The following is a 27,050-nucleotide window of genomic DNA, read 5'->3' as shown; positions in this document are numbered from 1 at the left end:
CAAGTTCGCTTCGAGCCTTACGGCTTACTGGTCTCTAATTGTGCGATTCGCCGAAACTTCGTAGCTTAAAGGGCAGTTCTTATATGATTGACCCCAACCGCGCGCTCCCCTCGCCTCCCCCAGGATCACCCCACGCGCCCTTCAGTTAAACTAAAGCAAGCCTCTTTAGACTGCAGCTTCTGACGAAGCCAACCGCTCGTCATTCGTTTGAAAGCCATTCGCCCGTCGTTAGTCGGTTATGTTTACGATTGCTTCATTCGAGAGCGGAAAGTCAAACGGTAGTCGGTTATCTTTACTTGGTAAAATAAGTGACAAGAGCTATAATACAATTTTTTCAGTGCCAAATGCTTTCCAGTTTCTGCCCAAAAATGTCTAATGTAGCCGTGATATTTCAGAGTTTGCTGCATATCTGTATATTCAAATTTATAAATTATGAATATCAATTCGTGCTTTGATATCTAATTGAACTTCAGTTGCCTTCTAATTGTTCAGAATTTTTGCTGCTTCAAGTTTTTGATGTCATCGACTCGTGGTGTTTCTTCGATTGGTGGACTTATTTTGGCTAAGTCATTGTCGGAAGTTTTTTTGTCTTGTCACCAATTGATCTTCACGCGGTCGCTTGATTTTCTCTAGCTTTTTGACCATATTCCTAATCTTGAAGTCGTTTTCAGCTGTTTATAGTGTTTAGAAGTAATCTTCTATGCTTTAGTTTTACTTTACACAATTAAGCATAATGTAAGCTTAAATACCTTGATGTAATATCTCAACCATTTCATGGATTATAAAAGTAGATTTTTAAAATTCGCTCAAAATTTTGAAGCAATTATTGATTTTTTTAACTCGAAGAGAAGTATTCGGTTGTCAGTTTTTTTTTTAAATTGGAGCATGTGTTTTTTGTGTAATCTAAATTTCTGTGATAGTGAAATATTTTTACTGATCTATAATTAGCTTTGATAACAACATTTGAAGTCCTTTAATGAAATTGACGGAGGCTCAAGCAAGCTAAGGGAATACTAATCGAATCCGGCTAATTATTGTTACTTCGGTTTTGTAGTTTTGAAGCTGTTCAAGTGAAATTAGCTATAGCTTTTATCTATTAAAAAAATTTCAAGATAAAAATTAAATACGAGAGTATTTCTAAATGAGTACCAATTTCCTTAAGTTGTCGAGAAGTCATTTATTTTAAGTACTGGCAGAAGAAGTCTTTTAAGATTTGATTTTCGCTCATTTTTTAAGTGAGATGTTTGTGTAGGTTACTATTATGGAAGCATGTGGTAGCGCGATCGCCACGGGAACGAAGCCGATGACCAAGTGAGAAACTGAGAATGATTGGGAACTTTCTACTACTTGTTTATCAAGGGACAAACAAATGCGTGAGCAGAAAACAATCATGTGATTTTTAATTTGAAATCTATTTATGAAGACTTGCCTGCTGCTGCTTAAGATGCCTACCTGCAGGGGATCTGCAATTATTAACAAATACGGAATGCTATCTTGAAATTTGTGATAATTGAAAAGTGAGGATGTGATGATGAATTGTAGCAGTTTAAACGAATTGTGATTGATTTGATTTGATTGATAACAAATAATGTGGAAAGTTGTTTCTTGATCTCTTTTTCTCCATCCATCAACACCGCCACCACCCTTTTAATCAAAATGCCTTCTAAATGATACACGAGAACAATGTCCGTAAATATTGAATACTACTGTAACAAGAAAAACACTAATACAAATAGTAAATTAATAACTTGGTAATGCTCAATCGGTTATCTACTCCCATACCAGATCATTGACTTCAGCTGTGCTTAATGTTGTACCGACCGATTGCTTGAAGTGAGAAGTACTTGCAACATGTTTTTTTTTTCACTATCTTACTATCCATGTGGCTTTTTGTGGTTATCGAGCTGTGCAAATGCTGTGGGTTATTTTGTTTTGTCATCATCCGTAAACAAATGCTTTGACTTGCGAACTACTGTATAATACCTGCAGATATTTTGTGCAGTCTTTATAATTTGATGGGACAATTTTTATCATAAGTTTGCTCAATAGAATTTATTCTATATAAGGCTTTCTTATTTTGCACTCGAGTGAACAAAGTGAGGAGCAGACAGCAGAAAGGACTGCTACTGTTGTACGTCATCGATGCTGATGGAATAAAGAGAATCTGAAAGGGAAAGTTGTGACGTGGGATGTATGATTCAATGCATCTATTCTTTGCGACTCCAATAGTCTATTGACAAACTACTATGTGACCGAAGCATGAGCAGCATGAACAAAATTTTTGAAATGAAAATATACAATTCAGGTGAGTCAAATGATGCAGCAGAACCAAAGTAATACTGGAATAGTAAACACATGTAGACTAAGAGTAAATTGGAAAATTAAGGTAAGACTAGGTTATCTGTATGCTTTACGGTGAAGTGGAAGATTACATGTACATGCATTGCCTGAAGAGACTATTTTTGGTTAAAGTTAGAAGATATTACCTGGTTTTGCTTCATCAACGATGTAGAGTTCAGGAAGAAATATCTAGTATGTTGAGGTTTGAAATTATGGAGAAGCATTTCGCGGGATTGTTAAAATTATGGGTTTCGTAAATTGGCACAATGGGGGGATGCAGTGCACGCATGTGTTAAACCACATAGCTTTGACGGTCATGCTCAATTTATATCGTAGTTCATATTGAATGTGCATTTTGAGAAGTTCAGAATTCGTTTTTCAAATACGTTGCGCTGTTCAAGTATAAAAAGCTGACTAGAACCTCAACGGGGGGACACTATGTATTAAGATAGGGAATGCAGAAATTGTCCCCCTAGGGGAGTCATTACCGCACTTAGGGGGACATCGCTGTAGCCTATCTTAAAACACGTGGGTCATCAACCCCCCAGGCAGCTCCGTCCCTCTATATACTGCTTGTTCATTTGAAAATAGTAACTGGAAAATAATGCCATGTTTTACCAGTTGCTTACTGAAAATTCGGTGAAGTGGGAAATGATTAGTGCAAGTATTGTGATTTTTCGGCTCAGAACATTTAAAAGCTGTGCTGAGCTGTTCTTGACCCTTCTCTTTGTTTTTGTCTGTTTAAATGCAGCTCGTGTCAGTTGCCACTTTTTTAAATTGCTCTCAAATGAAGTTTGTAGCAATTATATTAGTCCTGTCGGTCTTTTTTATGCGCTTTTTCGCTTGACCGATTTTTCGTCTGACGCTTTTGACTTTTCGTCCTCAAAAACGGGATACACAGGTAGCGCCCAGCGGGCATTAAGTGCTCTTAGAGCCTTTCAGCTCTGTCTCAGCTCAACTGTTTTGGAGACTTATACTTATGGTGTGAAGGGCGGTTCGTAGAGGTTGAAGACACCCCAACTGTTGTCCCCCCCCCCCCCACCACGCTATTGCCCCCCCCCCCCCGGGTGAAGTTATGTAAATTAGTGAAGTTTTGTTTTTTTAAGTTTCTCCAGCCTCAAGAGCCAAGGAACCTCATCTAGAGTTTGATAATAGGTTACTGTATAGTTTCTAGATTTAATGGAATGTTTTTCAAGATCGAAAAAAATTTATCACAAATTTAGGCAATTTTTTGAAAGATTTTTTGAATGTTTTTGAATTTTTTCCGGCACCAGGGTCCTAGAGACCTCCAAGGTTTGATAATAAGCTGCTGCATAGTTTCTACAGTTAATGGAATGGTTATCAATATTTTAATGATTCCATCTTTATTAGTCTTTTAAATTTTCTGAAAATAATTATCTTGTTCCAAGTTTATGGATCTTTAAGAGCAGGTGAAACTATTTAAAGCTTGAAATAGGGATACTTTTGAGACAATAAAATGGTTTGAAGATTTTCATATCTTGAATTTTAGCAAGGGTATGTTAAAATGTGCGATTGTTTTCAAAATTTCTGAATTTTGTCCTTTTGAGTGTAACGATCATTACTGGCCAACGAAATTTTTCAGGTCTTGCAGATGGGCTACTTGACAGAACTCCAGAGACAAAAAATGGTTTTAAACATTTTTTCACTGCGAAATCTGGAAACTTTTAATTTTTGCAATGTTTTGCAAGTTTTTAAAATATCAGATTTTCTATTTGATTTATGTACTAACAAGGCTAGGAAACTAAAAGTTGCAGAGTGGAATCAAGCTAAAGCTCGCCTCACTAAAACGTGGCTAGCTACTGACGAAGCCAACCGCTCGCCGGTCGTTTAAGAGCAATTCGCCCGGTTATGTTTGTAGTTTAGTCATTTTAATGAAGCGCGTTGTGCCTATGCGTAATTGAAAATTCTTGATTAAATGTATGAGCTTTCAAAGTAACTGTTCCTTAGTTAGTTCAGCAATACTTCACTATATATGAGAGGTGCATGAAATAATGTATGCTTGAAGGAAAGTTATCTTGAAGACAATGAACTAATTTTTTGTTGCTACATTTCAACTCTTCGGTGACTTCTTGGCTGAATGTGATTGTCGTAAGTTTTCAAGTCATGCAGCGCAATGTCAATTTTCGCTGCTTGAGATTTCGGACATTTACAGAGGCCAAACAACGCCAAATTTTAGCATTCATTCTGATGGGTTCATTTGGAGTACTGTCTTGGGTAAAATTGGTCACCTTTGCCTTGAAAATCAAATTCATGTTATCAATGCAATATTTGGGTGGAAATTTTTTCGAACCTTAAATGCTCAGTTATTAGGTACTTCAATGAGTACCGGCATTTTATCATGTGCGGATTTTTGCTCGTAGAAGAGAAGTATGATAGAGGTTTCAAAGACCAACGAATGGCAAAGATCTACGTGCACCAGGCATATGCGTCCTAAGTTACATTCCATCAACAGCAAATGGTACAAATTTGCAAGTCAACTAAAATATTCGTTCGAGAATGTTTAATTGCTCTCAAACGAAGTTTGTAGCAATTATATTAGTCATGTTGGTCTTTTTGCGATTTTTCGTCTGAACCATTTGACTTTTCCGAGCGGGCATTAAGTGCTCTTAGAGCCTTGCAGCTCACTAGTCTCAAAGTATGCGATTCACCAACTTTTGGAGACTTATACTTATGGTGTGAAGGGCGATTCTTAAATGTTGACCCCCCCCCCCCCCCCACCCCCGCTGCGCTCACCTCACACCCCTTCAATTAAACTAAAGCTAGCCTCAGTAAACCGTAGCTAGCTACTGACAAAGACAGCCGGTCGTTTGAGAGCAATTCGCTCCGACTTTAGTCGGTTGTTTATTTTTTTTGCATTAGCAGCTGAGTCATCTGAAGTAGCTGAAGTTTGGTGCTTTTGTATACAATGTATGTTTTCAGGTGTCATCATATTTTTTAAGATCTGCGCATTCATTATTTAGGTCATGCCAAGGCTGTATAAGGGGGCGAAAAACATAAAAGCTTTCATTTTTCGAACCTGAAGAGTCGAAAGAACTCAATAAATTTTTGATAAAGGGAACTTCGGCAGTTAATTTTCAAGTTTTTGACTATTTAATTGCTCTTGAACGAAGTTTGATGCAGTTATTGTAAATTTGTCTTTTTTATGCAAAATTTTTTTTCTGATCGTTTTGACTTTTCCAGTGACGTTCATTTCACGCCAATGATTTTGCGTGATCTAACCCCCCCCCCCCCCCACGGTACAAATTCCACTTCCGGCCGCAACGACGTTGCCCAAACAACCAGCCCCTTAATGAACTCCTTACTTCATACTCCTAAAGCTAAAAAGTGTTGCTGCAATTTTTTAAGACTCGTTCTGTAGTTTTAGAAAAATTTATTGTTTTGCTTGAAGTTTTCCTCTGTAAAATTGTTCGACTTCACTTCTTGAGTGACTTTTTCACGCTTGACTTCTTGGTTTTTGCATGACCTTATTATAATTAACACTTATTAATAGCCGCCCTCATCTTCTCAGCCGGCTATTATAGCGCTCCTATTTTTTTACAATTCAAATAATTTGAATTGTATTAGGGCGCTGTCTTTTTTTTAAGATCTGTTTACACATTTTCATGATTTTTGAAGTCAATTTGGAGTAGTGATTTTGGTCACGCCGAAACAGGAAATGGAGCGAAAAAGCGAGTGGTTTTGCGGCGTGAATTTTTTTCGCTCTAAATTTAAAGTAGAGTGAGAAAATGGTGTTTGAACAAAAATTCGCTTTCTCGCTAGTGAATTTTTGTTCACATGCGGCAATTTCACTTTGATTTTTACAGTGTTTTCGATTTTTTGGATCGGATTTTTTTTTCTAAATGGTTTTCCCAATCCACTCATTGTTCATTTTAGGCCTAGTTTTTTGTTTGAAACAAATGTCCATTTCTCGCTAATGGTTTTTTGTTCGCATGCGGTTTTTTTACATTGTTTTTTTTTTAATTTTTTGATCTGATTTTTTTAGAAATAGTTTTCCCAATTCACTCAGTCCCTTCTAGGTCTAGTTTTTTGTTTAGTCAATGAAAATTCTTTGAATTGTACGTCAGGACTTGTCCTGCTATGTTTTTTTTACTTCGTCGAACAAAAAAATGAATCGCTTTACCTCATTTTACCGCTTTTTCAACATTTTGCGTGAAATCTTTTTGACTTCTCTAGGTTAGTTTCTCTCTCCTCTCATTCTGCTAAAAGTGATTTTGAACATCAGTTGCTCAGCAAAGCAATTCAAAGTGAACAGAGTCAGTATAAAAATTGAAGTCAGAAGTAGAAACGGGATAAACCCATAAAGCCCAATTTTAGATGCCCGCTATTTGAACGTCGTTCCTATAAGTATTAGTTACCTCTCCCTAATGCTTTTTGGTATTGATAGTAGCCCCTGTAGCCTCTCTCTAAGAAACAAGTATGTTCAACTACGAAATGCCATCAAAATAAATTGGACTTGAAGAATGTTTTTGTTTAAAAATCTTCTTTTTTCAATATCTATTCTTTCAATCCCAATCATGCTTATTGGAATCAACGGCGGCTACTTTCCGGCAATCTGCCGGGTATGTTTCTGAAATCAATTCCGTTGCTAAAACAAGAGTAATTTTAAGATTAGTTATCTCAAGGCCCTGATAGCCACGTGATTAATGCTGCAGTCTAATAAGCCGGAGGTCGGTGGTTCAAAGCCCTCTTTGAGAAATTTGAAAATTTTGCACCCATAATTATCTAGATAATAGCCCACTCTACATTGGTTGTTTTTTGCAAATGGTTTGCAAAGAAGCTCTGAAGGCTATGTATTGGATTATTAATAGCCGCCGTCAGCCTCTCAACGGCTATTATTTAGGCGCTCTCCTTTTTTTTATTCGCTTTACCCGTTGATCATCTTCGTTTTACATAAGTCACAATCAAGCGAAATCAAGAGAAACAGGATAAACATATGACGCCCAGACATTAAGTCATAATGCATTATGTTATCAAAGTTCTTGCTATTGCTAGCTGTCTTTAGTATTATGCCTAATAGCCTTCAGTTTAGAAGCCGAATTGAGTGTAATTTTAGAATTTAACCGAATATGGAGAGTTTACACACCAAATAAGGTCACTCTGACACTTAGAAAAATTCTGTCAGTTTCTCTTAATTTTTCTTTGTTTCAATCCCATTGTGCGTCAAACGGGTGAAACTATTTGCCGGCTGTATTTTCAATCAAATATGCATGAGCTAATCCGAGACTGTTGGAGCTAAAGCTAATTTATAGTAGTATTAAGCCTAATAATTATCAGGCGTTGTGGAGAACCAGTGTAAGTTCGATGCATTTTAAAGAGAACACTTACCTTTTGAAACCAAGGCTCTGTTTTTTCTCTAACAACTGAGGTGCAGAGGTAATATTGACTTGTTTTCGTCAACTGTTGTTTTCGACTTTGTTTTTTCTGTTAGTGACACCACTCACTTCAAAGCATTTTCTGTTTATTCATTCGTGCAGGTCAATAAACGTGTGTGCGTAACATCCTTTTTACACGTCGTTCATTGTTGTGAATATTTTTGCCTCCAGAATTACCGCACTTAAAATTGACTTCTCTCACACATTTATTTTTGCAAACTTGAATAGGATTTGGAGTTAAATGTGGATACTCGTATTCAAGGTGATTTGAAGTCAAACTATTTCTGGTGATTTTTAGACTGCAAGCTATCACATCAATCTGCCAGCCGTGTTCTTAATTTTATTTTTTATTGCAATGGAGTTGAATAGAGGTCAATGTGTTTCCAGCAATCTGTCGACTAAGTTTTACACATAATTTTTACCCGATAATCCTTTGAGGTACCGCATCCCAGGTTTAATGATTTGCATGTTGTATTTATTTTGAAACAGTTGGTAATTACAATTTAAGTTGGTAGATGCAGTCAATTCTGTTAGTTGAGGTCAGTTATTGTTTCAATTTAAGTATTGCCGCCGAATTGGCTAATTTCTTATTCCAGTTTTTGTTAAAAATTGAAATCATTTTTTTGATGTTTAACGATTGTCGATTGTCTATTTTTTTTAGGTTTGATGGGCATGACTGCCAATTATAAAGGGCTGATCGCAGGTTTATTGAAATATAAAACCATCCGAAAAATTGATATCGGATTTAAAAAATCCGATATCAATTTTTCGGACGGTTTTATATTTCAATTACAATTTCAAGAAATTTTAATGGGATCTTATGGTCTTGCTGTTTTGTGACATCACACATCTGAAATCGAAATTGCGTGGTGATTTCAAGCATGCAGAGTAGTGTTAAAAGTTGCGGTTTCAGGGCATAATTATGGGTAGTTTTAGTTCATGTTTACAACTATTGTGTACAACTATAGAAAAAAAAATTCTTAGCCCTCAGAGGTTACTTATGATTTTTTAAATAAGCTATAAATCTTAGAACAGGCTGAGTAGTGGGAGCTTTTCAGAAAATTGAAGCGCAGAAGGAAAAAATTGGCGAGGAGGGGGATGAAGGTGAATATTATTTAATTTTTTATTAATATAATATAATTGTTATTGAAAGGATGTTAAAGATTGTGCGTAAAAACAAGTACTGAAAAGACAATTTTATTTTTTACTTTTCGCGGGTGCTTCCTCTTCTTGGAGCCCAATTTAGGTTTTCGATTCTATGAAATACAACAGCTTCCAGATTTAACTATAACCGATCCGTCAAATACGAACCGTTAAAAAAGGAAAGAAGAAAAACATTTAACTTCATTGTTTTAAAAAATCAAATTAGTTAGACTACATAGAACCTTGTAATTATTTTTTATTTTGTTTACCGAAAACCGTATTTAAATGAACAATTGTGACACTAGAGAAGACCAAACAAATTTGAAAATTTTCTTTTCGTGGTTTCTTGGGCTTCTTGATTATACGGTTTTGAGTACCAAACTGAAATTCTGTCTCGCAGACCATTTTAGTCAACAATGTGCAGGAACACTATCAAATAAGTTTCGAACTGAAAGGCAATAAGAAATTTATAATCTTAATTTCTCATGACACTTAAACTTAAACTGAAAACATGTACCCAAAAAGGTAACTCTCAGCCTTGAATTTTTCAAGAATTAACCAAATAATTTTATGCGAAAAAGCACAATTGTTTGCTTTTTCAATTCCGTATTCTTTTGATTTTTCCTGATTATTCAAATAACTTGCAAATTTATGCGCTTTGTCTGTCTGCAATTTCAGGTAACACAATAAGTGAAAAAAATGTGAATAGTAAATATTACTTTCAAAAAATCTGGAAAATAATTCGAAAAAGTAGAAAATCACATAAAATTTTTGCGCATTTGTCCGCAAATTATTACAACTCCACGTTGTTTTTAGGCTTTTAACAGGATAGTAAATTATAATTTTTGACCATTTATACAGAAAAACAACTGCTTGAGGAAAGAGTAGAACAAAAAAATGTCGACATTGACTTCAAACTAAATTTATTTTAATGCTCGCTCGTATTAAATGGTCTCATTTTGTTAGCAGTTCGATTTGATGAGAAGAGTTTTCGTCAAATCGAATTGCTAACAAAAAGACCATATATGAAATGTGAATAATTGACTAATGTGTTGCTTTAAAGAAATCTAACTGGAAAATAACTCGGAAAAGTAGAAAATCACTTTTGAAAATGTTTGCGCAATTGTCTGCAGGATGTCATCACACTTCCGCGTTTTTTTCCAGGTGGTTAATGTGATATTAAATTGTAAATTGTTACCATTTGCTTCTTTTAGGAACATTCAATAATATTAAGAGGAAAGGTAACCGCTTGAGGAAAGAACAGAACAAAAAAATCGACCTTGACGTCAAACTAAAGTGATTTTAATGCTTGCACGTATTAAATGGTCTCATTTTGTTAGCATTCCGATTTGAGGAAAGTTCTATATGATCTTAATATAAACTGATTGGTACAGTCTGCCTCTGTAGCTTGTTTTGCAAATTACTGTCTGTATTTGTATAATAAGTTTTCGACTGATTTTTCTTGTTAATAGCCGCATAGCGATAGCTGGGGCTATTATTGGCCTTCTCTTGATTTTTTACAATTCAGAGAATTTGAATTGTATTGGGGCGCTTTGTTTTTTTTTTAAGATGTGTTTATACATTTTTCAATGACTTTGATATTTCAAAACAGGATAAACAGGTAAAGTCCAGCGGCCATTAAGTTTCATTAGAGCCCCAAAGTGAGTTTTAGTTGTCCTTTGAGTGCTTAGAGTGGTGCAGCTGCTGGGATGGACTTAATTTAAGGTTGAAACGTCATTTTTAGGAGTTTTTGGGCTCCAAATGGTGCAATTTTTCATGTTTTTGTGTTTTTTTTTAGTTTTTTGTTCGATTATTCTTAGGTTGAAATTTTTAACAGCTGATGAAGGCCTTTTGCGCGACAAAATTACTTAATATGGCCATTTTATGAGCTATATGTTTTGGTACTACAAACACAAACACGCAAAATGATACTAATTTTTGTAATTTTTTTTTGAAAATTTTTGACATTTTTTTGAGTTTTTCCAGCTTCTGGGGCCAGGGAATCTCTTTTGAGGTTTGGTAATAGAGCACTGCATAGTTTCTAGTAAACAAGGATTGGTTTTCCACATTTTATTGTCTCGAATTTTAGCATTTTTTAAAATAAAATTTGCAATTTTTAGGTTTTCTATAAAGTTTTTGTCAGTTTTTGATATTAGTCCATTCTGAAGTGCCAGAAAACCTATTCCAAGGTGTGATAAAAAATTACTGCATGGTTGTTTGTTTCAATGGTTTTGTTTTCAACAATTTAACCTTTCGAATTTTAGAAATTTTTTGATAAAATTTGCAATTTTTTTCCAGTTTCTTAAAAATATTTGTATTTTATTGTTTTTTTTTGCCTCAGTAGCCAGGTAGCCTCATCCAGTGTTTGATAGTACGTTATTAAATAGTTGCTAGGGGCAATGGAATTGTTTTCAACATTTTAGTGGAACGAATTTCTCAACAATTCATTTAATTTCAGAAATTATTTTGAAGATATTAATATCACGATTTTCATCAACAATTCATTTAAATTTGCAATCGATTTCATTTTTAATGTTTCCGTCATTTTCGAGTTTCAAGGGGCAATGAATTTTTTTCAGGTCATGCAGATATAATACTGGTCCGATTTCAGAAACTAAATTTGGCCGTGAACATATATTTGAAATAAGTATATTTAAAGGGATCAAATTCTTCCTAAGGGGTAAAAGCTTCTAGAGTTTTATCAATAAGTATATTTTTGTTTACTTGTCCTGCTATGTTTTTTATTTCGTCGACCATATGACGTCACAACCACTTCAAATCTGCTTTTCGTTCATGCAATTTTAACTGAAATGCGTGCGTGACGTCATTTTTCGCTCTTAGTGGAGCGGGTTTTTTTGTTCATTTGAGTGATTAAATTTTTGGTCACAATTAACTTAACTCACTCACAAAAATGACTTCCTCACTTTGAAATTGACTTTTATTTACTTTAATTTAAAGAGATAAGGTCAAATGGGTGTGTGCCACTCTAAATGAAGGCTATTAGAGAGCAGCTAATAGAGGCAGCGAAAACATATACGGATTTTTAATCAAAATATAACATATTAGCCTTCAATGAAAAGACTATTTTTTTGTCTGTCTTTTTTACTGTTTTTGAGACTGCAGATCTACGAAGCTCTTTTGGCTATTTTCTGGCAATCTGCCAGCTATGTTTGAGTTTTGGCTTTCTAAACAGCTGTTCTGCAAAATAATTGACAATGCAAGTGATTTTACGTCGGATAAAATTATATCAAAATAACGGTTCTGATTTTTTTTCAGTTTTCATATTTTGTGAATTTTGATCTGGAAGAATTGCTTTCATGTGAGCTTCTCAAAACTGATAGTCGAAAGAGCTATCCTGAGACCAAAGAAAAGTTTTTGAGAGTTGAGTGGTACGTTGGAATATTATTTGCTATGCTCTTTCTCGCATAAGCCGTTGTATCCAACTTTATCCTTTGCACTATTGTCTAGATAATTTTAACTGGTTTGAAACTTATTTTATTAGGCGGTTCAAACTATTTTTAATGCCGAAATATTAGCTCGTTTGCAGTCTCCTGGAAACAAAAGTTTGTCTACTGGTCAGTGAGCAGTTTCCCATTACGTCATTCATCGTTTAAAGTCGAGTGGGATCTATAATATCAGTTGACTGTGGATAGTATTTTGAATTGGCATAATAGTTTTTGCCATGTTTCCTCTTCATAGATTTTTTCTTTGAGCAAAGTAATCTTGTGCAAGCGCCAAAAAGCTTTGTTTCCACATATTTTTGTTTTGTTATCCTTTTTATCTGGTTTTTGAATAATTGTGGAAATTATGCTGTGACTTGTTTCAGGAATTTGTTTATCTTTTTGCATATTCCGATATTATTGATCGTTCTGCAACTCGATAGCTCATGGCTGACATCTGGCGTGAATAATATTCTTAATTGCAGCTTCATTGTTTCGGCCCACTTTAATGGAGAAATTTCAAGCACCACAGGGTTTTTGTGCTGTCAATTTTGGCTGATCGATGTATTTGACGTGGAAGGGTATTTGACTGATTTCCCACATTTTTCATCCACTTTTGAGGCTTTTTTCAAATTTGGCATATTTTGCTTTTATAGTGAAACTTGTATTCATTTTCGGTAGGTTTTCTATCATTGCATCGAAGTTTTTGGGCACTTTTGAATTATGACTTTCATTTCAAATATTTACCAACAATTAGTTCAATTTTGTTCAACAACAATGTGTGAATAATTTGGTGGATTTGCGGAAGTACTAAATGTTTCCGTTATTTTAAGTTTATTTCAATTTCATTTTTTCGTACCAATTAGTTTTCGTCTGTTTTCTGGCTTTGGTTTCGCACATGTTTTGGTTTTGCACATGTTTTTGAAAAATGGATGCGGCCTTTAATTTCAATAGAAACATTTATTTCAAAAACTTTCAATTACTCTTCCACTTCTGTTCTGATTTTGGATGTAACTAAAATAGAAAAAATTGACTTCGAACAAAAAAAACATTTTTTGTTATTTTTTCCTATTAAATTTGTAACTTCAAATTAAAATAAGACCTGTAAAGTTTCGTTACTTTTGCGAAATTTGTTAACTTCAGATGTCAAACATTTGATTGTTTTGCAGCTTGTTAGTTGCACTCAAGGAATTATGACATTTAATGCTTTTAAAAGCAGATGTAAATTTTAGCAATAGTTGTTCGTTTTTTTCAAATACTCTGTTCCTTGCAAAAATAACTGTAGATATCAAGTCAATACCATTAGCGCCAATGCCAAGTTGGTGGTGTTCAATGCTTTTAAGCTTTTTTTTCGGTTGCACTAGGAGAAAAATTGGACATTCCAAATCAAATCATTCTAATTCAATGAAATCTTAGCCAATGCTTTTCCTTCTGTTCAAGCATTTTATATTACAATTTTTTGGTCAAATTTTGTAAAAATGGTTGTTTGATTTTTTAAATTACAGTGATGTAAAGTGATTTCTTTTACGCTTCATAATTAGCAAGAATTTATTACTTCGTGGTTAAGATGGCAGATTGTGTTTTCAAAAAATTTTTGTTTTACAGAATTTTTCTTATCTAAACTTCCTTGGGATATTATGATAAATTGAGAAAACTAATCTGAAAAATGAAGGAGATCGGAAGATTAATACTGTTCAAAATAAAAATTTATCTCTCTTTGATGTTTTCTATTTGCTCCTTTTACCTGTTTTTTTCGGAGTAAAACAAGCTGAGCCTTATCTAGATCAATCAGACCTTTTGATTCATTTTTTGGAAATTATAATTGTGTGCCAAACAATTTAATCAAATTGCTTCTTCTGGCAAACAAGCGACCGTTACTCTTTTGCTTACCATAATTTTTGTGCTGTTGAACTTTCTATTTTTTTTAAAAAAACGGGTTCCAATTTTCAGACAAAATTTTTTACGGAAAAAACAAAGAAAATCGTTTATAAACAAATTTCTCCAATTGATAATTGTGGAATCTGTTATCCTTTTGTGCCTGCGCAACTGGATCAAAAAAATATCAATTTTAACATTGAAGTGTCACAACATTGTGCAAACGCTTATTGTGCCTGTGGTACTTGTCAGCGAATTCTAACCGTTTGCAATTGTTATGGCTATGTTTGATATTTTTAAATCAAGAAACCTGAAAACAACGTTTAATTGCATGTGAGACGTGATATTACTTCTATAATCACCAAGTTGCCCAGAATTATGCTTTTTGAATTAACCAAATTTGAAAACGTTTGCGGCTGGTCATAATATTCGAGTTTTGTTATTTCATGATGAAATGATGTTTAAAAATTTATTCAATGTTTGCCTTCAATCGTAATATTAGTGAATTCGGAAAATTTGTAGCCAATGCATGCATATATTCCATAAATATTGTTTTGTACTTTTCGAGAGGGATATCTGAGTGGGTACAAGAATATCTGTATGATGATTATGAGCTAGTAATTCTATTTATCAAGTTAATTTCAGCATAGTCCAATGGGAATGACAGTGGAAGACAATTTTACTGAATAAATTTAGCACAACGGTTTCCGATGATGAGACAAGCACGGCCGAAAATCGAAGGTCCCCTCAGACACTGGATAAAATTGCGGATAAATTTTAATAATTGTTAGTTCAGATACTGGCTGATAATGCGTTTAGTATGGCATTCTTGGAACTATGTAAAGGCACAATTCAATGATAATAAAAGTATGGTACTATGAGTGGACATCACGACCATCGACGTATCCCCTTCTTGTAGTTACTTGTGTAGGAATGGTCTTGATTAGATCTACACTATGTTGAGAAAAACTAAAGTGGTGAAGATCACAAGAAGCACCTGAATCTTTTTAGCACGGATTAATAGCAAGGATTTATTGCTCCTCTTCGTCTTTACACACCAACGGCGAGGTGATAATTTATGTTTGCGTAAGTGCTCTCGTTTGTGCATGCTGCCGACAGAAAGGAGCGATAAATAAAATTGGGTGAAGTTGCTTATTGTTTTTAGCAACGCTGCATGAAGTGAAGCGAAACTCTTGTTAGACACATTGTTTTTTCGCCATCGAAGTTCTTTCTGATATTCTCAATTCTAAAGTTAGCATGAGCAAATTTTTGCCGTGCCGTGGGGAGCAGCTACGAAATGGAAAATTTGTTCTGAAAATCCCCCTCACTCTTCTCATCTTCCTGCAATGCCCAGCCAAATATCACTTCTAACTTTTTACAAATATCAACATAATAGTCGGACGACCAACATTTCATTTCTCCAAAAGATTTTTTGGAAACGCATTTTTAGAGCAAAACCTTGTAGGTGGCCGTACTGGTCTGGAATAAAAACCAAGACTGACTTTTGGCTAGTTCTGACGCTCAAAAATAAGCTGATCATTTTTGGAAGGAGAAACAGCTAACCACACAACCAGCTAATTCAAAATAAACTTCTCTCACTTCATTGAAATTTCCAGCTAAACCGTCTAATGGTCAGTTTTTCTTTTTCCATCATCGTGTTTAAAAAATATTTGATCCGTCTTTTTAAGAATTTTGTCAGGTGATAATGGTATCATAGATCATATTAATCCTCGACATAAAAGCGATAACATTAATTTAAAAAAAATAGTTTAGAAAGTTTATTTCCGAAAAAGTCCGCAAGCCAGGATGGTAGAAATTTCTGATGATCGCACCAAAAATTAATGCAATAGAAACAATGGTGGGATTAAAAGTCACTAAATTTTTTACAAATTGTTTAAATTTTGTAAACGTGACTTCAAATATCTCAAAATCCAACTTCGGGAGACCAATTTTCTCACTGAAAACTAATTAAATAATAGTCTGCTAAGACTGGGCTGGGTTCACCGTAATATAGAAGATATATTCAAAAAAGAATCTATCCACCAATGGTTCATAGCGTCTTCCAATACAAAATCACTACTCATGACTGAATGTCACGGATTTGAAAGAGCAACTTAATGCAGAAATTAAAAGTTCTGATTTCAACCCTCTTTTTCCAAAAACATCTTATCTATTTTTGTTATCGTAAAAAAACAGTTTGTGGTCATAACTATGTGATATGGTGGGTTTGCCGTCCAAAGTTTTTGGTTCCAGGTAGAAAATGAGAAAATAATTTTTGATAAATTTGGAAAACTGATTTTCAAAATTTTAGGGGTATTATATTTACTTTTTTTGAAATAAGTTATTAATCACCGTTTCCGATGTAGAAAATAATCAGAGCCGCACATTTCAGAAACTTCAGATTTTTTAGTTCCCAAGGCCATTCATTTAGTGTTTAGTAGAAATCAGCCTTGTCAATCAACAATTTTTTTCTCGCTCATCAATACGAACAAGGAACAAATTTAAAAATACTTTTCGTGCATCCAAGTTTTTTGTGGTTATCCAAATTTTACACATTTTTCTAATGTTCTCGTTAAATTAAAATATCATGGCTACTCTTTTTTACAAAAAAATGATTTGGAAGTTAGGATAATTCAAGGTTTCATTCCACAATTTTTATTGGCCCGTTCTGAATCCATCTTCTTTAAGATGGATCATTTTCCAGATATTGTTAACGTCGTCATTTTTGTCGAAAGCCATTTTGTTTGGAAATACTGGAAAGAGCTTGCGTTTTAGTGAAATATTTTTGTGTTTAATTGCTCTGGAACAAAATTTGAAGCAGTTTATTTTTTATGCCATACTTCTGCGTGACCAATCTGGCTTTTGTAGTGGCTATCTCATGTTTGATTTAGTTTTTGCGTGACCTAATTTGCCCCCATTTGCCATTTTCACCTCGTGAACTCAGTTAGAGGCAGTTTTTTGCCTAATTTTATATGAAAATTGGGAAAGTTAGTTTGCTTTTTTAGTTTTTCTGATTTCATAACAAACTCGAGCGTTATTTGAAGACTCTTGATGCACTTGGGACCTCCCTTAGATGTCAGCCCCGCATTTAAGCAGGCTGACAAAGAATCGAGAAGCTGCGTGGTGCTTCGAGAGTTTCGTCCGAAGCGAGATGGTTCTTATCTCGGAATTTTGTTGTTCAGATCTTAATTTTTACCTTGGGAAGCCGTGAATTGACATAAAACAAGTTTTTTTTAATTTTCAGGCTTTTTAATAGTTGGAGAAGATTAGATAATTTTGAGACTTGACATGTGGCTGTAATTGAGGTCAATTATCTCTCGTACAGGAAATGCACCTAGTAAATGTTCAGACCTTCTCAAGACAAAAACCATGGATAAATTTACTCTTTGATACTTTGCCTTTTTTCGTATCATGTTCTTTTTGATCGATAACCCCGAAGCGATAACGGCTATTATTGGGAACATCATGGTTTTTGAAATCCAAGGATTGGATTGTATTGGTGCTGTCTTTTTTTTATTTTTGTAAGATGTTTGCACAATGGGATAAACAGGTAAAGCTAGGCGGGAATCAAGTTTCATTAGAGGCACTTAGCCGCGTTTAGTAGTCTAGGTTTTGGTAATAGTTTATTTCATAGTTTCTAGGTGTAATCAAATGGTTTTCAACTTTTGTTTTATTGACAAAAATTGCGATTTTCTATTTTTTGAAATATATTGTCATTATTCAATTTTTTCCAGACGCAGGGGCCAGAAAACCTTGTTTGAAGTTACCCGAAAAAATTCTCATTGGCCATGGAGTAGTTATCAACTTTTTGATATCATAAATATTCGACATTTTTTGAAAAACTTGCAGTTTTTTCAACTTTTTTGAAAACGTTTGTCATTTTTTGAGTTTTTTCAGCCCTAGTCGAGGAACTTCCAGCTTTTCATATTAGCAACATTTTGTTAAAAACTTGCAAGTTTTTCAATTTTTTTAATATCTATTGTAGCTATTTAGGTTTCTCCAGCCCCAGGAGCCAGAAACTTTCTATGAGGTTTGATAACAGGTTACTTGAAAATATTTGTTCGCCATGGAATGGTTTTCAACATTTTCATATCGCAAATTTTAGCAAGTTTTTTGGCGATTTTTTCAAGTTTTTTTAAAATTTTTTTTCACCAGCTAGTTTTTCCGGCACCATGGGCCCAGGAGTCTCCTCTAGGGTTTGATAATAGGTTACTGCATAGTTGCTAGAGGTATAATTATCAATAATTTAAAAACTTAAATTTTTTTTTGATATTTCTGAAAATTATTGTCATGTTTATTGATCTTATTTATGAAATTTATTGATCTTTGAGCCAATGAAACTATTTATTGTTTGAAATAGAGATACTGGATTGTCTGGATTGATGAAATGATGTTAGTATCACAATTTTTAGCCAGATTTTGTTAAACTTGCAATTTTTTTTAAATTTTTTGTCATTTTCTGAGTTTAACGATCGTTACTGGCCATCAAAACTTTTAAAGTTTTGCAGATGGGTTATATAACAGAACTCCACTGACAGAGACAAAAAATGATTCTGAACATTTTTTGCGAAATTTAGAAACTCTTAATTTTACACTTGTCAGTTTTTTGAAGCATTTGTCGAGTTTATCCACCTTAAGTTGACAAATCTCTTCCCAGTCTTGTGCGTGAGTTATTGAGTATGTTGAATTGTATCTTATTTGGCCTTCGGGGTAAAGGCTTCAAAAGTTTTGGCAATGATTATTTTTTAATCAGTTTGATTATTTTGGTTTCGTGATTGTCTTTTTGGCTGGGATTGTTCAATTGATCTGCTGGTCAGGTACATTAGTTCTGAGTTCTTCATTCAATTCTTTGGATTGTATTTCAAGACTTATATCCTGCTATGTTTTGAGAGCTCCATAGATGATTCTCGTCGTCTCCATAGATGATTCTTGCGACCATTGACTTTCGTTTTGAGTTACTTCTACTGCTTTGCGTTAAAGTTTGTGTGCGTGAATGACGTCATTTATTCTGCTTTTAGGTCAATTGCATGACTTGCCTCATTCAAGAAATGAATTCTGAACTCAATCAACTTTAAATTTTATGAACATTAAGTAGTGCCAAACGTATATGCCCTAATTCTTGAGTATTAGAGTCGATTTTTTTATTCTAATATTAATTTTGAGTATGTGTCAAGCGTATGTGTCTCATAAAAGTGACAGTCCGAATCTAACCCAAAAAGTCTAGTGGTCTAATAAAGGACTGGTGGTTAATCTGTCTATCTTATTTCTTTAGTTGTTTTAATTCCATGGAAGCCCACAAGCGTCTTTCGTGGCCATTTTCCGGCAATCTGCCGGCTATGTTTTTGATAACTCATTTTGAATTAGTGTGCAGTAATTTCGTGTCTGAGGTGAAAGGCCATTGCGCTTTAATTTCATAATTGTTGGGTCATTTGTTTTTTTTTACAATGCGCTATGTTTTTCTCTAGGAATTTTTCTCGGAATTCTAGAGACCAGAACGTAATTTAAGTAATGTTTTTTGAAAACATGGAGACGCTAGAGAGCAATTGTTCCATTAGAAAACATATTATATTTGCCGTGCGAATGCATGCACAATTTGACCAGGCCCATAGTCCAGTGTTTCGGTTTCATGATGCAGTGGATGTTTTAAAGCTCTAGAGAAATACAGTTATTTTATTCAGTTAAATTTCATATCGAGCTAAGGTGAAAATTATAGTTTTGCAAATTTTGCAGTTTTAATCTAAAAATTTTGTACGTTTTTGGTGCTAGCAGATTTCGTGCACTTCAGATCATTTTAAGCTATACACCATTGACTATAGCGTTTGTCACAGTAAAGGAAAATACCCTCTTTGAAGCTGCTTCAAGTTAATGGTTTGACGAATGGTTACAATTTTTCGAATGAAAACTATATTTTCTCTGAACTAGTCAAACATTTAACAGGTCAGGTGGTTGAATATTCTCTGCCATGGCACACACGCGCGAGCCGGATTGCATTCTTTTGAAACCATTTCTGGTCTTAAAAAACATCTTTCGGATTCAAGTAGACTCGGCAATGATTAAAAACTTTTGGATCAGGCGTAATGACAAATTGCTGACAGATTTGTCTTTTAGCTCTTTGAAGTATTTTTATGTGCATCATATGCAAAATTATCGTTTCGTCCAAGGAAAAAACTGTTTGAGACTTAAAAAGCATGTGGATTATTATTATTGACATAGCTCCTTACGTAAATGCCGAAATTGAGCTACTGAAAATCTTTAAGTGACATGAATCGGGATTGTTTGCATGCTCAAGCAATGCCTTTTAGATGTGAATCTGCTACAGTTCGATTCGATTGTCTTCTGAAGTGAGTCTGAGCTTGTGTAAGCATTTTTCTAACGAATTTTTAAGCATGGAAGTTCAGAGAGGAGCTAAAAAATTATGCGGTGGTTTGGAAAAGTAAAATGGAGGACTATCTTAAATTTTACGTGCAGATAACACCTGTGAAAATCGAAAAATTGTCCTACGCAACGTGAACCCGTAGAGGTGACCATGCTTGCTTAATGTAATGGATTTGTAGTGCTTCATTGTTTGGTACGTCAATAGCTCATGAAATCCTTAAAATACTCGAAAGTGCTCTACAATGTTAACTTTGCTAATATTCGAAGTTTCGTAGCGCATAAAAAGTACATGTTATAATTGTCCTGAAATAAAAATCCTTTTTCTAAATGTATGAGCTATTATTGGTCGTCTCTTTGCTATTATTGATCGTCTATTTGAAATTTTTTGGGAGTAAAAGCATACCCTCCCCCTCCAATCCACCAATCAACCCAAAAATTTGTTGGAAACCATCATGCTCATTTTTTGATAGTATTTTATGGTTTTTAATTGCTCTCAAACGATTATCTCAGCAATAATTTCAGTCATGTGGTCTTTTTTTGTGCGATTTTTGCTTTACAGATTTTTTGTATGACCCTTTTAACTTCTGGTCCTCAAAAACGGGATAACAGTTAAAGCCTGGAGGGCAGTAACTGGCTGAGTAGCTTTTCGTGAGCCTTACTAGTCGCTTAGTATGCGATTCACCAAAACTTTTGAGAAGACAACTTCCTGGTGTAAAGGACGGTTCTTAATATGAAAAGTTCGACCCCACCTCAGTCCAACCCCATCCCCTGTTCACCCCACCCCCAACATTCGCCCTGTCCACCCTCGTCCACCTCATCCTCGCTCTCGCCCCCACCCCCCCCCCCACACACACACACACACACACACACACACACTAATGATAGCACCCTTAAACCCCAGCTGGCTACTAACTAAGCAAACCGTTTTTCGCTTGGCCAATTTTTTGTTTGACCCATTTGACTTTCGTCTTCAGAAACGGGATAAAGAGGTAGCGCCCAGTTTGCATAAAGTTCTCTAGAGCAGTTCAGGCCACTTGTCTTCAAATATGCGACTAACAGAAACTGTTTTGGAGACTTATACTTATGGTGTGAAGGGCGGATCTTAGAAATTGATCCCACACCGCCACATCAGTCCCCCAGTCCACTTTTGCACCTCCGCTGCGGTGAACCCCCGCTGCGCTCACCTTACGCCCTTCAATTAATCTAAAGCTAGCCTTACTAAACCGTTGCTAGCTACTAACGAAGCCAACCGCTCGCCGCCGGTCGTATGAGATCAATTCGCCGGACGTACGTCGGTTATGTATGCTTTCTGGTTGTGTGTATTGCCTGCTAACTAATTGTTTACGATTTTTTCCCTAAAATAGGGTAGATCTTCTTTTTAATAATTCGTATAACTATTTGTGCTGTTCTCAATATAAACATTTGATCAATATAAAACTTGATCAACCGAAGCATGAATCTTTATTCTAGAAAACTATCCCATGACAGTTACCAGGTTATGAGTTTCTTCTGTACCCGGCGTTTTTTCAAAAGTTTTTAACATCAGTTTATATTTGTTTTGTTTTTTTTATTTTTGCTTGAAGTATCATCGGATATTAAACATTTGTTTTCGAAATTATCAATTTTTTGAATTCCCTCCGAGACCCCAATTTTCAAATGAGATGGCGAGTCTTTTTTGCCAAGTCTTTGTAGTCAATAATGACTCAAGAGCTTTTAGTCTGGCCAGTATTTTTGATTCTTATATCATATTTGTTTTTTAGATACCATACACCTAGATGAATCCAGCTTCTTTTTTTATCTTTGTGCGCGCATGATTATTTGCTCCGAGAGGAATTTTGTACCAGTTTTTAGCCTGCTGATTTTCATAACGGTAGTCTTGCATTTTTTGGTCTCTCGATAGGTTTTTGGATGCACGAATTTACTCTGTTCAAATCAGATGGGCTATTATTAGAAGAATTCTAATCTGTCAAATGTCTGCAGTTTGTCACTCATTTCAATTTCTGCGCTTTTAGAGAAAATTTTACAATTTGAGACTGGTCTGTTTGAAGATCTACTTTAGCTCGTCATCAAAAAGGTCTATTCCAAAAAGTTCACTGCTGGTCAACTTTAGAAACTTTTTTTTGGAAAAATCTTAAAGTCGATATGGTTTTTCAGATTTGTTTTTATTTTCAGAGCAGGTTTTTGTTAATGAACATTCGGGGTTTGTGTATTTCATGTTTGTAAGTCTCGAAAGCATTCATATTTCAGCAAATTACTTTCAACAAAAAATTCGAACGAATTCAAGCAGTTAACTGGGTAAAGGACAGGATAATTGGTCAACATATAGAAAAATATCAAGAAAAATATCTTCCGCCCATTTTCTGTTCAGTCAGGGACATTATTAGAAGAGCCGCGTAAAACTGAATGGATCTGAGAAGCAAAATATGAGGCTTCCTTTCAGTGTCTACAGACAACACAACAAAGAAACGGGCGCCGATAGTAAACTGAACGAACAACCTTGTGACTACCAATAAGAGTTCTGGAAGACCAAATAGGATGATTTATATTTGTTTACTAGATTGCCCTGGAATTGTTACAAAAAGTTGTTAACTATCTTAGTAGTAACTACCATTCTTGGATGTCATGACAATTGATAGCTCTTGTTTGCTGTTTCTCGGATTCGTGGAAAGAATTAATTGCAATCAGGAGCTTGCAAGTTCCTTGAAAGGTAAGGTAATGAAAATGAAGAGAAATGATCTGATTTTATTAGACCAGTCCAGGTAAGTACGGTAACATACGGATGTAAAAGGTATAGTACGATGTGATCCAGGGTTATTTGTGGGTATCATTTAGGAATGTTTTACAACTGAAAAATGCGAGTAGATGCGGACGTTTAAGCAGCTGAACTGTTGGTTAATGAAAAGGTTGTTTACAAGGAGGTCTGTAACTTTAAAATGAAAAGTTCTACAATAAATGATTTATCTTTCAGAACTCATGTTAAATAGAAAAGGCTGCTGCAAATTTGGGCCTTTAAAGTGGAGTAATTGAAAAATTTGCGTTCCTCGTTGACGACGACTGTAACCTGGATATCCGCAGTATTTCTGCTCAATGGTGAATCGGATAGACCAGCTTCTGGCAGCCCTCGACCCAGTTATGGCCGACAGTGGAGGCATCAAATGTTCCGAGGACATAGTGCGAGTAGTTGCCCTCATGAAGGACATGAACAAATTAGAGTCCAGATGTATATACCTCAACCTTATTCTAGCTACCAAAAATGAATCATTCCTTCGAAAGTTCGTCAATGCGGGGGGCTGGAAAATTATGAACCAGTGGCTGGCAGATATCACTTGTGAGCAAAGCTCTGAAAAACTGTCAACTAAACCTGCCTTTGATTGTAATCTGTTCATCGAAGATGTTTTAAGGGCTTTGAAAAACTTGCCTGTTAGTGTTGAAATACTAAAGCAAAATGCAACACCAAGACTAGTCAAAAATTTATCCAAAGATTCTAAAATGAGTTCTAATGTTCAGCTTCTTGCGGGACAGGTGGTTGAGATGTGGATGAATGTTATCAAAGCTCAAAGTGATAGTCCTAAATCGAATCCCGCTATTAGTAAACAGAACCCATCCCATGCGGAAAACATATCAAAATCCTCAAACAAAAAGCAACCGGACAGTGCAGAAACTAAACATGAAAAAAGTGTAATAGATAAGCTCATGTCGAAGCAGAAACATCTTAAACAGACGAAGTTGATCGCAGCTCCAAAGTTGAATCCAGAACTGAGTTTGAAAAATGATAAAACTGTTTCTAACGAAACTAAAGGCGATAAATCTAATAAACGACACTCTAGTGAAAGTGGGGACAGTAAAAGTCCAACAGCACAAAGCCAACTCGAGGTAGCTAAAGCTCCCGAAGCGAAGAAAGCCAAATTGCAAAACCAACTGAAAGTTGTCCACCAGTCAATAGCAACTAACCCTGGTCACGATTTTCTGGGTCAGCTCAAACAAGGCATGTCGCGTACCAAGATGGAGGACCTCAAAGTTGGAGATCCTATACCTAAAAAAGAGCCAATTAGCTCTCCAGTTAGTGTTACACCAGAGGCCACAAAACCGGCTGTTCAGCATAACGTTCCTCCGAAGCCAAAAGCGGTTGTCAGGCAGATCAGTTTATGTGATGATATGTTCAAACCAGCTGAAGTTGCCACGCCGTCTCCCGCAAAGAAGAAAAAGAAAATAGTCACCAGTGGTGCTTTCCCCAATCTTAATAAAAGTGGTAAAACCGCTTCCAAGTCAAATGACGGGAAAAAGGAGGGCGGATCAAGTACTGGTGCCAAAAGTCCCAATAACACTGCAGTCATCCCCACAGAGATCAAAGCTGAACCTGGAAGTGACGTTAAGGTGGAATCTGTTGTTGCAGGTGATGGAGGCGATGTTTCGAATCCCCCTGCCGATGGTAAGAAACGGGTCAAGTGGAAAATTGATGATGAATTAGTAGCAGTGAAAGTTTACGAACTAGATGACGAGGAGAGAGCAATGAAGAGTATATTTGGAGGCGATCGAGACCAAAATGCTGTCGAAAATCTGCGCGATGAAATTGACATCACAAAGCGAGAAATGTTGCTTGAACGGAAGATTAGACAGCAGCAAACGTATAGTGGAGGTACCACTGGTGGTGCAAGTCCTGAAAGTGCGTATGCTAGAGTCGGAAATGTTCTGTGGCGACTGATTCCGCTTGAATTAAGTGATGAAATGAAGACTGTAAGAGGTCAGTGCAGCAAAGAACGCGATATTCAGAACGTACGGGAGCGCCATGTTCTGAGTGAAATTTATCCAAACCTGTTAACTATTCCCTCTTCGCCAAAGGAACCTGATCTTAGTGAATGTTATAGACCTACCCATGAACCCGTAATTATACCTTATGACGACATAGAGCCTCAAGGGATGGAGATCGATTCCGGAGCCGAAGATGAAGATGAAAGGATCTTCCAAGAATATTTTCCGGGTTCGAAGGTAAAAGCAGAGCCTGGGTTAGCTGGCAATGCATCTGGACCTAGTACAGGCATTGCTGCAGTTGTGGAAGCATTTACTCAACCTCAGTTAGCATCAGGAGCTCCTGGAAATCTTCTAACCAATCCAGTTCAAACCACTGGACAAGCGACTGTTGGATCTGCAACAATAACTGGACCTTCGTTGCCTATTTCTGTGGGAGCAACTACCATTGCGGGTTCTCAGCCTGCATTGTCACTACCCTTAGCACAACCTATTACGGGAATGAACGGAGGACTGCCTCTGATACCATCGCCAGCTATGGTGCTACCTGGTCAAAATTCGACCCTGCTGCTACCGGGTTCCAATCAATACGGAGCCCATGCTACTTCTGCGATAGCTGCAAATCTGAACTCTGTAGTATCACCCAACGGTGGAACATTGCTATCACCCCCGGTAGTTCATCCAAATTATGCTTCACAGCAAATGCAGAATGCTCCCACTTTTAATGCGCCGCCTTTCGCTAACCCTATGCATCCAAACCCACCATTCCATCAGAACTCGTTCCAAAACGCAAAATCTATTGGGCAACGAGGGGCTTCATATGATAACGGCTTCCAAAATAATCCGAACAATGCCTTCAACAATCAACAGTTTCCTCACAATCAAAATTTTAACTCAAACTTCTCTCAAAATAACAGAAACCAGCAGAACTGGAACAATAAAAATAATTTTCATAGAAATCAGAATCATAATGGTCCTCCAATTTTTTGCAAATATTTTGCTCAAGGTAAATGTCACCATGGAAACACGTGTAGATATAGTCACGATGTGAAGAAATCGCAGAGACAACAGTCCGATTCCTCGCCAATTGATGCGACGAAAGATTATCGGTCTAAACATGCGGGAGATAGCAGAAAGTCCACGGAACATCATCATTCAAGCCGTCGAAAAGATGACCCGAGGCGCGATAACCGAAAGGACTCGGACTACCGCAGAGATTCTCCCAAGAACCGAAGTAATAGCAGCAGTAGTAATCGTCACAAAGATTCTGACCATCACAGAAACTCGGATCGGCATCATAGAGATAGAGATCGAGATCACAGAGACAAGAGAGACAGATCACGTGGAGATTCAAAAAGCAGCGACAGTAAAAGCAGTTCACCTAAAGACAGTCCAAAATCAAAAACTAAGAAAGACTAATTTTAACTTTTAAAAACTTTAGCCGTGGAACTCAAATAGTTTTAAATATTTACGAATCCGAAAATATTCCCTTTTCCATGTTAATATATGAATCTATTAGAATTACCCTGGCGTTGTTTCATTTTTTCAATTTGAAATTTTACTTTTCATCTTGTTGGCGTCTATTATAGCCCATAGAGGAGGGAGGCATCATTTAAAACAAAACTTTGACACATTTGGAGAATAAAACATACAGCCAGAACGGTTGTTTGAATGTGTATTCAGAGATTGCTTTAAGTTCCACATAAATAATGTTTTTCAGACTGGAGAAGATCATAGC

General features: G+C 35.8%; 3 protein-coding genes across 4 annotated transcripts in view; all 3 read left to right on the top strand.

Annotated features, from left to right (window-relative positions):
• Window positions 1–2,069, top strand: part of LOC142352795 (uncharacterized) — a 169,554-nt gene extending 167,485 nt beyond the window's left edge. Inside the window, exon 4 of the mRNA XM_075404907.1 lies at window positions 1,253–2,069. Coding sequence (XP_075261022.1) covers window positions 1,253–1,315 — 63 coding nt within the window. The 3' untranslated portion in view covers window positions 1,316–2,069. The remainder of the gene's footprint in view (window positions 1–1,252) is intronic.
• LOC142352794 (translocon-associated protein subunit delta-like) overlaps window positions 1–27,050 on the top strand; it is a 576,117-nt gene that overhangs the window by 326,354 nt on the left and 222,713 nt on the right. The gene's annotated exons all lie outside the window — the stretch shown is intronic.
• Window positions 23,314–26,880, top strand: LOC142353735 (uncharacterized). The gene has a single exon (XM_075406079.1). It carries the CDS (start codon window positions 23,654–23,656, stop codon window positions 26,729–26,731), a length of 3,078 nt encoding a protein of 1,025 aa, XP_075262194.1. The 5' UTR covers window positions 23,314–23,653; the 3' UTR covers window positions 26,732–26,880.

This window comes from Convolutriloba macropyga, chromosome 14 (assembly GCF_964194025.1).
Source record: "Convolutriloba macropyga chromosome 14, txConMacr16.3, whole genome shotgun sequence".
NCBI lineage: Eukaryota > Metazoa > Xenacoelomorpha > Acoela > Convolutidae > Convolutriloba > Convolutriloba macropyga.
This window is presented reverse-complemented; position numbering and strand designations above follow the sequence as displayed.

Bases quoted from the DNA above. Each gene is read 5' to 3' on its own strand.
- LOC142353735 (XM_075406079.1), top strand. From the start codon at position 23,654: ATGGTGAATCGGATAGACCAGCTTCTGGCAGCCCTCGACCCAGTTATG.